The 18,368-nt window shown below is 44.3% G+C and overlaps 1 protein-coding gene across 1 annotated transcript in view; it reads right to left on the minus strand.

Moving 5' to 3' along the window:
- Nucleotides 1-939: 939 nt before the first annotated feature.
- The window catches only part of LOC147465343 (uncharacterized), an 88,009-nt gene continuing 70,580 nt past the window's right edge, over nucleotides 940-18,368 (minus strand). Inside the window, exon 2 of the mRNA XM_086519529.1 lies at nucleotides 940-3,918. Coding sequence (XP_086375655.1) covers nucleotides 1,917-3,905 — 1,989 coding nt within the window. The 5' untranslated portion in view covers nucleotides 3,906-3,918 and the 3' untranslated portion in view covers nucleotides 940-1,916. The remainder of the gene's footprint in view (nucleotides 3,919-18,368) is intronic.

Here is an 18,368-nt window from a genome sequence, read left to right on the forward strand (position 1 = left end):
GCGCTAGCTATTGTGTTCCTAGCACTACTGGATTGCTTGCGTTAATGTTTTACAGCACTATATGTATGTTGCTTGCAAGCGTTAATGCTATCTGTAAGCCAGAAACTATCAGTGCTGAACTTTGAAGCAACCTGCTGCCTGTGTTAAAACAATTTTGACGCTACTTGCTTGGTGCTCCAAGCTCTAAAGCTCCCAGCAATGCTCTACTGTGTAGAGTAACAAACTTGCATCAGAAATCAATTTCCTGCTACTAAGGTTCCCATCTTTAAGTTGCTATGATGCCCTTGTACACACAAATGACAAAGCTACCACCCCCTAAGCTCTGATACCAGTTAAGGAGTGTGGGAGCAGGAGCGTGCTGTGGAGGAGGAGACGAGACATAGAGATCGGGTGGAGATCGTAGCAGTATATGCTACACTCCTATCAGGATAATATGAATATAAGGGTTAGTGGTTGCACTAGCAAGTTGTCTAGCCAGCCACTTAGCAAAACCCTAACACCTAATCAATCTTAGTACAAGCTAAGTATAAATTTGAACCCACTTACACACTATCACAATAAAATGAAGGGAGCTACTTGAAAGGATACACATTTGCACTTTTATTAAAGTGATTACAAGTAAAGGCACATCTTTGCATTATATTTTCTTGGTTTGCAGTTTGATCAGCCCACAAATCCATCCTAATCAACTTTCTTCCCAAGTCCATATATGATTTTGTATGCTAGAACTACCTGCATTGCTCATTGGACAAGTCTGTAGCTCGTTGAGCCTTTACACAAGCATCAGTACAATCTGATTGGCCGTGATTATCGATTCCTGCGCACATCCCAGGGACATTAAGCTCTCGAACTCGACTCAAATTTACAAACATAATAATTGTTTTGCTTGTTGGAACTTCGCACAAATGAAACCATTTCATACATTACTCTCAATATCTATGCTCAAAAAGGCTTCCATACTGCTTGATTGCTGTCATTGATGCGCAAGAAAGATGCCAAACAACATAGGCAACATCTGTTATAAAAGAGGGAAAATGGCAATCAGCCCGAAGCCACAAAATGTGTGACTTCCCCTTCAAGTGGGAAAAGGGCACTCAGCCCGAAGCCACAAAATGTGTGACTGAAAACGAGGCTGAGAATTGAAATTTTCTTTGATGCTTTGATGGAGTAGGACTGAGCTGAAGCACACTTTCAAAAAGAATGGCAGCAGCCTTAACAACACCAGCCTTCTTCGTCCAACAAAGCAGCTTCAGCCCACCTCCCATTTCACCTCGGTATTCTGTGAAAGGAATTTGGCGTTCCATACCGTGTCATGCTAGCAAAAGCACATCCAGAACTACAAGTATACATCTATCAAGCGTAAAAAGAAGGAAGGCACCCAAAATCCTGAAAAATCACTACACATCAATATGCACCACCTGTCTCTTATGTAAAGTTTGACAACCCACCTTCCAATATCATCCTCCTTGCCAACAGTACTCTCAACACCCCGTGTTTCAGTTTTCTCGTAAACATAAAGAGGATGTCTGTTGAGTTACATACAAAACATTGCGCATGAAGGGGTCAGATTGAAGTACTCGGTTTTAAACCAATTTTGACAGAAAACCTGCCAAGCTGTGTTAAAAAATGGCGTGTTTCCCCTTCATGCAAAAGGCCAAGAATTTTCAGTGTGATCTTGTGAGTATAGGGAGAGAGTGACCGATGCGGGAGACGGGATATTAACATCTTATAGGTACATCAAATCCCTCACAAAATTCTGGGCATCACGTGCTGCGACAACATGAACCAGATGTGAAGCGGGAGATGTGATATTACCTTCTTATACATACATCAATTCCCTTACAAAATTCAGGGTATCGCGTGCTGCGACCCAGAAACACGAACCAGAGCTTGAACCATGAGCTTAAGAGTACCGGTCATTGAGATGGGATCGCAGCTGGATCCAGCTCTACACAACCTTCCACACCAGCATATCCTATAATCTCATATGTAGGTACCTGATGCGAAAATCTGTAGAAGTCTTTCTTGTGTATACAGAACAACTCCCTCTCCTTCTTTTGGAAAACTGTTTTGCTTCCTTTGTGATTAACAAGAGGAACCACACTAACTGTAAGATCTTCAGCCATATCAACCACCTGTACAACGTCATACCCACCCTTTATCCTTTTCTCTTGATCACTTTCCTTCCAATCTTTGTATAGTGCCCAGACCTCCTTTTTTCCAGGATAGATGTGTATCATACCACCTTGCCCATTTTGAAAACTCATGAGGTGAGAAAAACCATTGATTTGATCCATTACTCTAACTCTCTTTTCGGAGCTGAATTCACCACAACTTAGAGGGATGCCTAATTCTGACAACCAAGCTGGTTCCAGCACAGCTATGTGGACCATAAAGGGGTCGATGCTCACCACCCTTTTTATCTCCACATAGTCTCGGGGCATCATATCCAAATTGTCATAAGAAGCCCATATTTGCTGAGAAGCAAACTTGTCCTCACTCTTATTGAATTCAAAGTCGTAATATTCTGAATCTGGTACATCGACTTCACAACCATCCTCCAATGATGGCCTTTGATCTGAGGGTTCCTTGCACTCCATTGGCCAGGTAGGTGGTTCAGGCTCCCTCAGGTCCTTGGGTTCAGGCTCCTCGATATCCTTGTGTTCAGGCTCCTTTATTTCCTTGACTTGATCTTCTGTTGCTTCCCTGCTCTTGGACCCATCCTGCATATCCTTGTGTTCAGGCTTCTCCATATCCTTGGCTTCATCGCCTATCACTTCTCTGCCCTTGCCTTCACTGCTTTTAGGACCCTCTGGCGATCCTGCTGGAGGGCCATCACTTGCTCTAAGAGTTATCGGAAACAGTAACGTTGTCATCAACTTTACCTGTGCCATGAACTCTTGCTGTTCTGCTACTGCCGGATCTTGAGTACTTAGTGTGCATGGAAGTAATTCCTCCACTTCTATCACTTGAATCTCTTTTACCATGTTTTTGCTTGCTTCACCTAATCCTTCTAAAATTTGCCTCTTTATCTCGTCTGCTATGAAATTCTTGAACTCGTCAGAGTACCCCTCAATATTAGGCTCTGAAGGTTTAGTAGCTATCCCCTGTGTCGTAGTTTTACCCTTATTCACATATCCATCTGAGAACTTGTCCCTTTGGCTCTTTCCAGACTCCTGGTTTTTCCTTCTGTACTTTTTTACAGTTGTGAGGTCTCCTTTTTTCACCCTACAGCCCTTCTCAACTCCCAGCTTCCCCCTTTTTCTGAGCCCTGACTCACGAGAAGGAGAGTACGATTTCACTTTGCGTCTTTCGCGAAATGGTTTCCTTAGAGCAATACCCCATGTTGGTGAATTCTGTGTGTGCTTTCTTTTCTTGGACTTATGATTTCCTTGTGCTACCTTGTTCTCATTTGGCCACCCCAGCTCCCTTGATGACACTTCAGTGGAAGCTTTGTTCAGAGTAGTATCTCCTACAGGCTTGTCCTTATGATGCTCTTTTGTTTCAAAGTTGGCCTGTCTGACAGAGTTGTTGCACGCTTTTAAGTCAGCATCTACAGTTGATGTTTCCTCTTGTAAACCTGTTGAGGAGACAAGCGTCCAATCTAGAGGCCTGTTCATGTGACGTTCTGTTCTAAAGCTGCTTGGGCTGTCAAAGTTTTTGAAAACTTCTCTGTTATCACCCTTTGTTGTTATTTCTTCCTGTAACCCTTTGCAGTGGAGCTCTGTGTCCTCTGCAGCTTTCCAATCTGATGCATGCGTATCCTCAACATCTACATAGTTTTCTTCAGCTTTGAACTTGGCAGTGCAACTTGTACATCTTACTTCTGTATATAAATGGATCCGTGAAATTTCCCCTACTGTTTTGCACCATGGGCACAACGTAAGGAAGCTCTTGGAGTACATACCGTCAAAAAGGCTGCAGAGCAAATATGGAAGAGATTACTCTCTCTCTCTCTCTCTCTCTCTCTCTCTCTCTCTCTCTCTCTCTTCCCCCCCCGCCCCCAGAGGGGATATCTGATTTATTTCACTCCAAGGTTGTCCATTGTCTCCTACTCTATTTGGTATGTATATAGATGAGGTTTCTGATTACACTTAGAGAGAGGGTGAAAGAGGTGCCCGGTAGGGGCATGGATTCCATTGTTATATGCTGATGTATTGTGTTTTCTTTGACTCACCGGAGGGTATGCAGCGATCTTTGCATGCATTACATAGCTTTGTGGAGGATAGTGGATTGTCTGTAAACCTTGGTAAAACCAAGGTTATGGTGTTTAACACCACACCACAGTGGATAAGGCGATCAGCACCTACATTCACTTATGGTCAGGAAACTATGGAGTACACAGATGCATACACTAATCTTGGGGTAGTCTTCGCTCGGCCAACGTTTTCTTTGAAGAGAGCAGCAGAGACTAGACTGACCAGAGCATATGCGGCCTTGGGAGGATTGGAGAGGATGTGTTCGCAGGTTCATTTCTAGGAACCCTAAACAAAGTTCTGGCTCTTTGATACCTTGGTTGCTTCAGCTATGCTCTATGGGGTTCAGGTTTGGGAACCCTCTGTGGGTCAGGATGGGTGGAGAGGTATGGAGAGGCCCTTGGTATCTATAATCTCTTTGCCAATTAGAGCCAAGGCCATCGTGCCACACGAGATCATTAGACTTGAGTTAGCAACCAGAGACACATATGCCAAATTGGCCCTTGAGTCCTCCAGACAGTTAGCTTTATAGGTGGACATGTCATGCTGGTATGCACAAATGTCATCATGGTTCCAGATACACGGCTTCAGCATGGACAATAGGTAATATCCCATAAGCCGTGCATCAAGAAGATTGATCTAGTAAGGGCCTCTATCTCCATAGGAGGTGCCTCCCTCCAAGTACTCCCTTGATGCACCATCGTTGTCTCTTACTCGGGTGGATATACTAGACTCATTCGCCAGGACCTGACCGAGTTGGACACCAAAAGGACATGGATAGAGCTGACACAGGAGTTGGGCACAAAGATGGCTTTCTATAGAGAGCATCTTCTCCAACTCACACGGGATGGGTTTGTCATTCGACCCAGCTATATGGATATTGTCATCAGCCTTTAACACCCATAAATCAAATAAATCTATGAAAGATTATATATGTTGTCTTTCTAATTGAAAGATTACAAAACTGGACATGTGTTCTTGAGTTTACGGAACCATGATTGATTAGACATACTTCTATTACTTAAGCTAGAGGATATAGAGAGAAATAAATAGAGAGAGAGATAGAGAGTGAGAAGATCGACACAGTACTGGGGACTAGAAGATGGGCTGGTCCCCCCCCGTAATAGTATCTTTATTACTGAGGAGAAGTCTATACAAGCACTTGAACCGAACGTATTACCACGTTCGTTCTAGAATAAGACTTGATGGTTCCCGGAAGCCTCAGCTTCCGATTCCTAGGGCAAGACCCTATTCGAAGGAACTTCCGTTCCTTATTCCAAATCCTTGACAACCAAGGTTCTCGCCTCTGGATCTCACCTTCCAGGCTCAGGGCATGACATCCCTGCAACTCTTTCTAACTCTCTTTCCAAAGTCCTCTTCCCGTAGAACAACTCTGCTTTCCCGGACACGAAGTCCTTACTTGGGAATCCCAACTTCCGGATCGCAACTTGAGAGACTACCTCCTCTCCGATCCGTGGATCTTCTTCCCAAACTCGGGTACGAAACCCTTGGGCTGATTTGGCTCTAGTTCCTCAGAGCGCTTTTCTCCTGCAGAGGCTCATGCCTTCCTCTGCTCCTACTCCCTCACGAAGAGGAAGTACACCTGCAATCAAATACTCAAAGATCATAACATGAAAAACGTTACCTTCAAAGTCTCGACGCTCGAAACGCAACTCCGTTCTCGAAAAGCAATTCCCCGGAAGAGATCTTTACATAGAAAAATCCTCTCTTCCAATCCTACACACAAAAGAGGTGTGTTCTCGGGTTCCTTCTCGTAAATCAGCCCCGTCTACGACGTTTATGGGCTGAAAACAGAGAAAAACAGCAACTTGTCGCGATGGAAACACGCTTTGTAGGCACTTCTTCGCGAGGGAACTCGCGCACTGGGTCTTGGCGACATCTGGTACACTTGGGACAACCATGGGCATCACTGGCAACGTCTTCTTTACGGCTGAAATCTGCAGTAGCATCTCCTCCTTGCAAAGATTGGTCCTCCTCTCTGAGTGAGGGCATGTGATGCTTTTATAGCTCCTAGCCACGGGCACGAATAGCTGCTCGCGAAGAGATCGCGGCCGTTTTTTTTTTTTTTTTTGTTCCATTTTGCCAGAAAAAGAGAGAGAGAAAACGCTGGCTGATCTGTTGCCTTATTTATCAGATGGCTGCCCACTTATTAAGTGGGCGGCCGGCGTATTTTAAAAATAGTATGAACCTGCCCAAAAACTCAATAAAACCTTACAAGTTAAAAACAATGCTTTCAGAGCACTTCCTAGGCGTCCCTGGATGCAATAACATGCACAGTTGCAATGCAGACATAGACTTCCTCGCGGGAAAGCATCTGCTTTCCCGAAAAGCAATCCCGCTTTCTCAGAAAGCATCTGTTTTTCCTCAAAGTTTCCTCTGAACCCATCTTCATTCAAGTGCTTGCTTTTCCTTGTGCACAATTCTAACACAGTTCGGAATTTCCTCCTGACTATGGATATTCCCTTTCCGATGCACCCGTCACCCACCTTGTGACGCATCAGGAATACCCATCACCTAGTCCTTTCCTACCGAACTTACGGTACAATCTCCTTCACGATGCTCTATGTCACCCATCCTATGACACATCAGAGATGTCCGTTCCCGGATGGTCGGATACTTCTTTCCGATGCTCCCTGTCACCCATCCGATGTGACGCATCAGAAGTACCCGTTCTTGGTGGCCTTACAGATATTCCCTTTCATAGTGCTCCCGTCATTACTCTGAATGACGCACTAGGAATATTCTGTACTCGGATGTCTCAAGTGAGAAAAACCCTCTCACTTAAAATTCCAATAATTCATTTAGAATTATCCGTTCCTGGTGGCCTTACAGATATTCCCTTTCATAGTGCTCCCGTCATTACTCTGAATGACGGAATATTCTGTTCTCGGATGTCTCCAGTGAGAAAAACCGTCTCACTTAAAATTCCAATAATTCATTAAGAATTATTTTTCCTTGGTGTTCCAAGCGAGAAAACCCTCTCACTTAGAATTATTCATTTATATTCCAATAATTCATTTAGAATTATTTTTCTGTGAGATAAAGCCAATTTGGCAACACACTCAAGGAAAGAACCACAAGAATCACCAAGTTTTTTTTTGCTTGTTGCGGTCGCACGAACCTAAGTTCGCTTGGGCGTGTCGATTCCTAATCGTATTTTTGAAGAGTGACAGGAATCCCAAGAAAGAAGGGCTTGTCCAACCTCCCCTTGTGTCTCTTTTCACTCATTGAGAGCGGACAATGCACTTAGCGGCCAGGCAATCGAAGTGAGGTGGGAAAAAGCAACCTTGGTGTGAGCGCAAGGCCGCCAAGGGGTGCGCCCGCAAAAAGGAGTAGGACTCGGGTGAAGAGAAGATCCTTCTCAAACACGGTTTGCAAGCGAAAGGAAACCTCAAGACCCTCAAGACCCCCAAGAACCCAAGTCCCTCGTGGACTTAAGAACCAAAGATCATAGTGCATGGTCATCACCCGAAGCGGAATGGATACTTCGCATACAGGTGGTGAGCATGAGAGAGGCGACAGAGAGTTCTCCCCACCAAGAGATTTTTTCGACCCTCCCCCTTCGCCATCTACGCCACAAAGTGGACCAAATCCTATGGAGGCAATGGTCAAGTCGATGATGGACATGATGGCCAAACAAGAAAAGGCTCGCATTACCATGATGGCCAAACAAGAAGAGACTCGCATTAACATGATGGCTAAACAAGAAGAGACTCGCATTGATTTGGAACACGAACGCGACGAAAGAAAAGAAAGAAAAGAACAAAGAAAGAAGGAAGCGGCAGCACGACGCGCAACCTTGGGGCCTAGAGAAACTCATAGAGAACTATGCACTCAAGAATTGATTCAGCAAGTACTTGCCTCGAAGTCCGAACCAACCAAAGATCGTGGGATTTCCTCAAGTGGCACAAGCCACGATGCGGATTCCAACCATTCAGTCACAGAGAAGTTGACTTTAGTAAGTATGATGGTAAGATGGATGCTACGGTTATTCATTCTTGGTTGCATCAATTAAATGCTTATTTTGCGACTTGAGAAGACAAGAAATAGCAAAGTTTTGACGGCAGTCATGTACCTTGCTGGCGATGCCATTAATTGGTACCACGCATGGCAAGAGGCACAGTTAGCCGCGCACCTAGAGGAAGCCGACGAATTCACGCCCCTGTCCTTCAGTTGGGCTGATTTCCAAGACAAGCTCAAGGGGCGGTATATGCCTCCTCAGTGCCTAGCACGATTGAAGGAAGATTGGCGCAATCTCAAGCAACATGGTATGCCAGTCATGTCTTTTTCTAACCGTGTTTTGCACCTCGGCACTCAATTACGCAAATCGGATGATGAGCGCAAGGAGGCTTTCCTCTTTGGGTTAGACGAATACATCAAGTTTGATGTAGAAGTCTTTGACCCTGCGGATCTCAACAAGGCGGTAGCGTTTTCTCTCTCCCAAGAGATGAAGCACAACGAGGGAAAGCCCAAGGAGAACAAGACTTCTCAAGGGACCTCTCAGAATTCTCAGACCACACAGAATGGTAAGAACAGTAAGAATGGTAATTCTTCTAGCCCTTCTTCCTCTAATTCCTCGGAAAAGAACAATGAATCTAAGGGTAAAGCTAAAGCACCTGCAAAACCTAAGCTAACCCCAGATGAAAAAGCTTCACAAGGAATTGTAGGAGGATACATCACGGCTGAAGAACAAGTGATTTATGCTAAAGAAGGTAGATGTTTTCAATGTCACGTCAAGGGTCACATTAAGAAGGCTTTTCCTAAGACAGTCCCACCTCAAGAACAAAAGGCACCCACAGCAACCACAAGCACTCTCACACACCAACCTGCATCTTCTCATGACTCTGACACACACATTGATGAGTCCCTCATGCAATGTTATAGTCATGTAAAGGGTCAACGTTTTATCATATTGTTTGATCCAGGCAATATGCATGATGTGATTAGTGTAACCGGCCTGTTAACTTCAAAAAGGGCGGTAGACTTTACTTCAAACCTTGATTTAGCTTTCACCCATTATTAGTCGTCTATTGTACCTGTGCTATAATGACACAAGAGAGGGGAATGGGATACAGATGCTAGAATGCATCTGTATGCGATTGGCCCCTAAATAGGCACCCCTTTCGGTATTTCTTTATTCTTTTACAGTTAAGAGGAAGTACAAAAGAGTGCTTATAGCACTAAACCTGTATCCCGCAGTTTCTATCATGTTTGGAGGAATTTGGGAAACATAACGGCGCAGAACCCTGCCCAAAACAGTCTGCAAGTAGGGAATCCTAAGGAGACCACTGTCCTTGTCCCGGTTCCACCTTTAATTGACCAAAACAGAGCATAACCAGCCTCTGTAATTTCTGGTTATTGACTGGTTTTTCTCTGTTTTCAGCTCCCTGTAGCCCCTGTACTGTTCCCTGCACCTTGGACTGGTTGCCCCTTGAATCTAGAAGGATTTAGGGCATCGAAACAGCCCCAAACCTGCAAAAATCAGAGTTCCGGGAATCCTAATCTGTATCCAACAATACAACACCTGTTTTGGCTAAATTTTGGCAACACAACAGCTCCAAAATTGACCCCAAACAATTCCCAACACTGGAACTTGATTCAACTGACAAAAAGCCTCTGATTCCAACTCAAAAAGAGCAATTGCAGCTCGCTGGAATTTCTGGTTTTTCACTTGTTTTGAGCCCCAACACTTCTCAGAAGTGTTCTCTGACAATTGGGCACTGTTCCCAATGCATCTGGCATCCATACGGCTGCAAAACAATAAATTTCAGACCGTTGTATTTTCTGGTTAGTACCTGTTTTTGACCTAATTTCAGCTGTCAATTGTCCCTGCACTCTTCCCAATGCCTTGGACTACGTGCCCCTTGATCCTGGCATGATTCCGAGCACAAAACAGTCCCAAAACAGCCCAAAATCAGCAATAAAACAGTGCTGATTTTTGTGTGTTTACTTGAGAGGTTATCACCCTCTCGTTTCCCTGCTTTGGAGTAGCAGTTAGCTACTCCTGTTCCTGTTCAGGGAGGCTCTTGCCTCAGCAATAGAGCATCAAACCACAAGACTGTACATGGTCAATCTGTTGAGCCCACTAGAGGGACATAACCATAAAGAATAGGGGGAGAGAGAGCAGTGAGAGGTGTGCAGGTCATGACATCCTCCACCTCACTGTACATTGAGGGTAAGCCAGCACTCCATTGAAGCTCTCCCACCTGTGGCAGCACTCAAAAACGAGCTCACAGCTGAAAATCATGTTTTTGCCTGCTCTTTAAGTAGTAAACTGGCCTCAGAGTGCCAAGTGTCACTCATTTGTGCATTTTCCCGCTTTAGACCCTCGGGTCTAAAAATATCTCACCTGTAGCCTCTGTTGACTTGGCCACAAAGTAACAAAATGATGCCCATGTCAAACTGCACGTAATGACGAGAATACATTTTACCGTCCAAAAATAGCAATCCCTAAAATTTAGGAGTTTCTGCCATTACATTCTTCTAGGTCATCTGACCCTTTTTGTGCACTGTAGCCACACCCAGAACTGAAATGTAGCCTATGTAGCAAAGGATTCCGCTTTGGCTGGCCAATGACCCCACTTTGGCTAACCATAGTCCTTGTCCAACCTTAGTGCTCTTTAGCCCTTGGGCGTGGACTCTCTCTGAACAGTTCCACACTTGCTATGCAATGCAGGGCAGTTAAATTTCTAGAGGAGTGTTTCGAAAAGGTAAAACAAACGAAATTCCCCAAAGAAAGAGAAAATAAACAAAAATGGAATTGCCACTGGCTCGTGATATACCCCCCTCTTGAAATCTCAAACGTCCTCGTTTGCACCTATGTCGTACATGCTTACAATCAGCACTCGGGTGTCCGGACACCGTGTCGACACATGTACGACACATACATGCTCACTGTCAACACCTCGTTAACACATGTATTGCTTGCGTGTGAACCCTGTCCCAATGACATAGTGGAAGCGTCACACTCTGCAAGTGCTTTGAGTCCATAACTTTCCAATGACAAAATGGAAGCGTCACATTTTGCCACTGTCTTTTAGTACACGTTGGATCCAGTAACCTTTCGAGCATACCCAAACCGACAGTTTAAGAATGCAGTTACACATGTACTCTTCAATAGAAATAATTGTTGTACCCTTGACAAACTGACAAGAAATACTCACTTGTATAGCATTAAACAAACTTTTGGACATTCCATAAGAGCAATTGCCAAACTGACAATCGGTACAGCTCTAACATTCATGTAACATGCACTTCATTTGAGCTCACTATAAGTAACATGTACATCATTTCTTTCAAAAGCCATTGTCACACTGACAATCCATGTAGCTCTGAATCTCAAGGGGTCAAGGTAGGTTGCAAACCAAGGTTTTAAGTTCCCATACTTTTAGTGACTCTACAAGTTCACTTTTTTCCATCCACTTGACATCCAGAGGTGAATAGCTTTTGAACTTTACCAAATAGCACCTTGCAACCTTGCCTTTTCTTTTCTTTCTTTATGTGCCAAAATCTGTTCCGGGACCAAGATCTCGTCAAGTTACTCGACTTCCGGCTGATCTTCAGCTGGCATATCTTCCGGCACATCACCCACATAGGGTCTGAGAAGACTCACGTGAAACGCATTGTGAATCTTCCAACTCTCAGGCAATTTCAGCCTTTATGCAATATCACTGATTTGCATACTGAACATCGAAAACAATCTTTCTCTGCTCTTCATCTTGATCTTTGGAGATTAACCTGTGATCTACCCTTATGCTGTCACTTTTATTGGGCTGAGAATTCTCTTTTTGACCCAATTTTGGCAACATAACTGTAGTAGAAACCTTCACAACGAAAAATCCACATATCCAAGTGATTATCCACGCATAATAGAGCACTTTTGCAAACCTGTCCTGGAAATTCAGCACGTTGAATTCTCTGTTTTTAGCTCCTAAAATGCTCCAGATCACTTGTATTACTGTCCTCTAGCTTCCTCGAAGCTCTTGGGGCAACAAGGCATCAAATAGGGTCAAAACCCTAAATCTGCAGAAAAATACAGCAAGCTGTATTTTCTTCTTTCGGGCTCTGTTTTGCATGCCAATCGCACCAATTCGTAGCCTTTGATCTTCGGCATCAGTAGGACTACTTGCCCTTTGATTTACACGAGATTTCTCGCAAGAAATCTTGTTAAATCATCCTGTACCTGTTTTGAATTAGCCTTTAGCTAATTCGGTACCTGTATGAAATCATTCCAGGTGGAAGAAGTCTATCCTGTAACAACACTGTATTCCACCACTGACTTGCATTTTTTTTCCAAAAAAGTGGCAGCTTTCCTGACTTTAAATGCTCCTTCCAACAAATGCTTTGTCAAACTGTTCGAGGAAAGAGAAAACCTTTGTCCTCTCATCAAAGCCATTGAATGTGTCAATGGACTCACTGATCATCTTCTTTGTATGGCTTTAGCTTATCCATTGACTCCAAATTGTCAAAAGAGACAGTTTGCATAATGGGTACACCTGTGGGAGCCATCTGTACTCCCTGGCCAGTAACATGTTGATGTCCAGGTGTCATATTCACTAATGGGATTGAAAAACCAGCCATACCCAAGTTGCCTTGTGACACCCCAAACTGACCTTGTGTGCCATGAAATCCTGGGTGCAAACCAATGTTTGCATACATGGGGTTGGGCACCATGCCTTGCATACCCCTAAACACTATTCCTGGCATGCCAAAATTGCCTTGAACTTGATGTGCTATTGATGAAGATTGTATGAACTCCATAAATCTTGGATTCTCCATCAATTGCTTGAACATGGTCACAGCAGTAACAACCTGCAAAGCTTTCTCTGCTTGGCCTGAACTCTCGCCAATTTCATGTGCAGTTGGAATAAGCTGTCTATCCTCTGAAGAGGAACCCTCTTCCTGGTTGCCATCCATCCTGTATCCAAAGAAAGACTCGTAGCCTTTCTCACCTGTAAATCCAAAGAAAGACTCGTAGCCTTTCTCACCTGTAAATCCACTCGATCTACTTTCAAACTCTCTGTGTTTTCAAGGTCGTCCCAAACTCTCTGCGTGTCTCTAACCCAAACTGACCAAGGCTCACTTTTTGCGGAAAAAGTGATTTAATCCCGTCGATGGAACCATGTAACCGGCCTGTTAACTTAAAAAAGGACGGTAGAATTTACTTCAAACCTTGATTTAGCTTTCACCCATTATTAGTTGTCTATTCTACCTGTGCTATAATGACACAAGAGAGGGGAATGGGATACAGATGCTAGAATGCATTTGTATGCGAGTCAGACACTAGATTGGCCCCTAAATAGGCGCCCCTTTCGGTATTTCTTTATTCTTTTACATTTAAGAGGAAGTACAAAGAGTGCTTATAGCACTAAACCTGTATCCCGCAGTTTCTATCATGTTTGGAGGAATTTGGGCAACATAACGACGCAGAACCCTGCCCAAAACAGTCTGCAAGTAGGGAATCCTAAGGAGACCACTGTCCTTGTCCCGGTTCCATCTTTAATTGACCAAAACAGAGCACAACCAGCCTCTGTAATTTCTGCTTATTGACTGGTTTTTCTCCGTTTTCAGCTCCATGTAGCCCCTGCACTGTTCCCTGTACCTTTGACTAGTTGCCCCTTGAATCTGGAAGGATTTAAGGCATTGAAACAGCCCCAAACCTACAAAAATCAGAGTTCCGGGAATCCTAATCTGTATCCAGCAATACAACACCTGTTTTGGCTAAATTTTGGCAGCACAACAGCTCCAAAATTGACCCCAAACAATTCCCAACACTGGAACTTGATTCAACTGACAAAAAGCCTCTGATTCCAACTCAAAAAGAGCAATTACAGCTCGCTGGAATTTCTGGTTTTTCACTTGTTTTGAGCCCCAACACTTCTCAGAAGTGTTCTCTGACAATTGGGCACTGTTCCCAATGCATCTGGCATCCATACGGCTGCAAAACAGTAAATTTCAGACCGTTGTATTTTCTGGTTAGTACCTATTTTTGACCTAATTTCAGCTGTCAACTGTCCCTACACTGTTCCCAATGCCTTGGACTACGTGCCCCTTGATCCTGGCATGATTCTGAGCACATAACAATCCCACAACAGCCCAAAATCAGCAATAAACAGTGCTGATTTTTGTGTGTTTACTTGAGAGGTTATCACCCTCTCGTTTCCCTGCTTTGGAGTAGCAGTTAGCTACTCCTGTTCCTGTTCAGGGAGGCTCTTGCCTCAGCAATAGAGCATCAAACCACAAGACTGTACATGGTCAATCTGTTGAGCCCACTAGAGGGACATAACCATAAAGAATAGGGGGGAGAGAGATCAGTGAGAGGTGTGCAGGTCATGACATCCTGCACCTCACTGTACATTGAGGGTAAGCCAGCACTCCATTGAAGCTCTCCCACCTGTGGCAGCACTCAAAAACGAGGTCACAGCTGAAAATCACGTTTTTGCCTTCTCTTTAAGTAGTAAACTGGCCTCAGAGTGCCAAGTGTCACTCATTTGTGCATTTTCCCGCTTTAGACCCTCGGGTCTAAAAATATCTCACCTACAGCCTCTGTTGACTTGGCCACAAAGTAACAAAATGATCCCCATGTCAAACTGCACGTAATGACGCGAATACATTTTGCTATCCAAAAATAGCAGTCCCTAAAATTTAGGAGTTTCTGCCATTACATTCTTCTAGGTCATCTGACCCTCTTTGTACACTGCAGCCACACCCAGAACTGAAATGTAGCCTATGTAGCAAAGGATTCCGCTTTGGCTGGCCAATGACCCCACTTTGGCTAACCATAGTCCTTGTTCAACCTTAGTGCTCTTTAGCCCTCAGGCCTGGACTCTCTCTGAACAGTTCCACACTGGCTATGCAATGCAGGGCAGTTAGATTTCCAGAGGGGTGTTTCGAAAAGGTAAAACAAACAAAATTCCCCAAAGAAAGAGAAAATAAACAAAAATGGAATTGCCACTGGCTGGTGACAATTAGTCCCTCTCTTGTTGAGAGAGCCCGCCTAGAGTTAGTCAGAAATCTCCTCTCGAGGTTTCTGGCTTCGCTCCTAGGATGGACTCTCTCATCACGAAGGAGTGCCTTGATGTGATGTTTACCGTTCAACAAGCTTCTTTCAGTAGAAAATTTCTCGTGTCTCCTCCCTTAGGATGTGATATGATTTTGGACATAAGATGGTTTCGTGAATTTAACCCTCTCATTGATTGGGAGGCTAACACTCTCACTTTACATGCCAAAACTGATTCCCCACTCATCATTCGTGCTGAGGAGGGCTTGCATTCTTTGCCTCTCATCTCTCATGTGCAGGTAAAGCGTGAATTACGACGAGGAGCACAAGCGGCATTCATCTATGCTGCTCCAGTTTCCCAGAGCATTCAGGCTCCAACTAAGTATTCAGAGTTGTTTACTAAGTTTAAACATCTCTTTTTGCAGGATGATCTGCCACCTCGTCTCCCACCCGAGCGGCCGGAGGACCATCGCATCGATGGAGGGGGCACAGCCTGTCACTAAGGCTCCCTATCGTTTGAACAAGACATAGGAGGAAGAGTTAGAGCGACAACTCACGGCGTTGGTGGCTAGAGGATTCATACATCCTAGTGTAAGTCCTTTTGCTGCTTATTTTGTTTGTTCGCAAGAAGGATGGTTCGTCTCGTTTGTGTGTTGATTACAGGGCACTAAATAAGATGACCGTGAAGAACAAGTTTCCGATGCCTCGCATTGAGTATATCCTGGATAGGCTCAATGGGCAAAGGTTTTCAGCAAGGTCGATCTAAAAAGTGGATACCATCAGGTATGGGTATTCAAAGGCGACATTTTCAAGACCGCTTTTCACACCGAGCGAGGGCAATGGGAGTATATTGTTATGCCTTTTGGATTGACAGTTGCCGTTGGTACATTTGATAGTCTCATGGTAGGTCGTTTCGGCGATATGGTCGGTGTATGTGTGTTCACCTTTTGGATGATAGTCTCATTTTTTCTGCATCGTGGGAACAACATGAAAGAGATGTCGAAAGGGTACTAACTCATTTGGATGAGTGTCAGTTGTACATTGCAGCTAAGAAGTCTGAATTTTTTCTTACTGAAGTCACTTATCTGAGTTATATCATTTCTGCAGAAGGCGTCAAGCTAGATCCCGCGAAGGTGGAACAGATTTGTAATTGGGATTTGTCCAAAACTGCATATGATGTGCGTTCTTTTCTTGGGTTATGTCAAGCATGTAGTTCGCACATGGAGAATTTTGCACGCATTGTTGCACCTATGACTGATGTTTTGAAAGGGATAAAGACTCGCCATCAGCACGTAGACTTGCCTGAGGTAGCCATTGAGGCTTTCGCAGCTCTCAAGGTTGCGGTGACAGAAGCACCGTGTCTTATCCTTGCCTCTTGGGATAATCCCTTTGAGGTATGGACGGATGCGAGCAATGTCGCCATAGGCGCTGTGCTTCAATAGCATGGTCGTCCTGTAGCTTTCCTTAGCCGGAAGCTCAATATTGCGCAAAAGAATTATTCAGTTTATGATAAAGAACTTTTGTCTGTCATTCACTCTCTTAAGCATTGGAAACATTTTCTTTATGATAGAGAGTTTACAGTTCACACAGATCATCAAGCCCTCAAGTGGCTACAGTCTATGCCTAATGCACATTGGAGTGATCGCCAAGCACGGTGGTCACAATTTTTTGAGCAATTTGGAGGTTTGATTGAGTATATGCCTGGAAGAGCTAACCCTGTTTTGCAGATGCGTTGAGTCGCAAAGGACGGATTTTGGCTCAAGTCAAGAACCACATTTTCTATTCAGGGTGAGTCTTTTGACAGCATGAAGAATACCAATGTTAGGTGCAGCGGAATGAATGTTTGCGCTTTGCTCAAGATGAGTGCTCCGAACTGTGCTCAAGGTTCCTTTTGTTCTTGTGGAAGGGAGAGCCTTCCGTTCTTAATGAAAGAATGCTATGATCACAAAGAAAGTGAATGGACACTGTGCGTGCAAGTGTATGAGATTGAGAGAGAGAGAGAGAAGAGAGATACGACACCAGAGACATTGTAAAACCCTCCTTCGAAGGCCCCACTCTCGTCGGCGAGAGTGGTCTACTATTGATTGCACAATTTGGTACAATGGGAATGCATGAGACTGATGCAAGTCTAGGCTATGTTGACGACTACGACGGGGATGACGAGGCCGACACTAGGGCTGAAATCTGCAATCTTTCTACTGCTGTCCAAAAATGCTATGGGCTGAAATTTGCTGCTAGTCCAAAAACATTGATTTTGGAGGCTGTTTCTGTGGGTCTTTGTCGCTGAAAATCTGCAAGTTTAGGGCTGAAAACTGAGGTTTCTTTAGGCTGAAAACTGATGGTCTTTCCGGGCTGAGCTACTTCTTTAGGGCTGAACTTGAAGGTGCTTCAATGCTGAAAATGGCGATGTCTGCAACCGCGGGGATCTTCAAAAACGCTAGGTTGCTGGTCTTCAAAAATACTAGCTTGTCTGCTTCTTTTGGCGATGGATGATGATGCAAAACGCTAGTGGCTGGGAGGTATGGCGATGACTGCTGATGCAAAAAACGCAAGGCAAGGGGTCTTCAAAAACGCTAGGGGAGGTTTTGCTTCTTGCTTAGAGGAAATCCACCAAGGGGTCTTGTTGAAGAACTTGCCTGTTGAGCTTGGCTCCTGTTGCCTCTTCTGCCATTTAGTGCTAGCTCTAGTTTGCTTATATACAAACTTACTCAATTTGCCCTATCTACTTTCCAACAAAAGTCACTTAGAAATAATAAGTGAAAAATGTCAAAAATAGGTAAAATAGGCTAAATGCGCTGAAAAATTCCCCTGACTTATTTTGATGGAAATGCTTATGATCATGTTGTGTGCAACCGGAGGATATGCATCTACACTAAGTGACTGGGCATGCACGGTCTACGAATAGATTCACAAAAGTGCCAAAACACTTCTAAATCTGGACTGACTGAACCCTGGTCATGCTGTAGCTTGTCCACGGACACATTGGTTGGATGTGTCACGTGACATCCCCTCCTTTCCAAAGTGAGGTACTGGTACCGAACTGTATGGCGTCGAGGGAGATCGCCAACAGCATCCAAAATCCTGGAAGGGACTCGTCACCGGCCCACTCTAATGTGTGGATCGTGCGGTACTTGAACTTCATAAAGGTCTAC

This window comes from Adiantum capillus-veneris, chromosome 1, assembly GCF_014529385.1.
Source record: "Adiantum capillus-veneris isolate H3 chromosome 1, ASM1452938v2, whole genome shotgun sequence".
Classification (NCBI taxonomy): Eukaryota; Viridiplantae; Streptophyta; class Polypodiopsida; order Polypodiales; family Pteridaceae; genus Adiantum; species Adiantum capillus-veneris.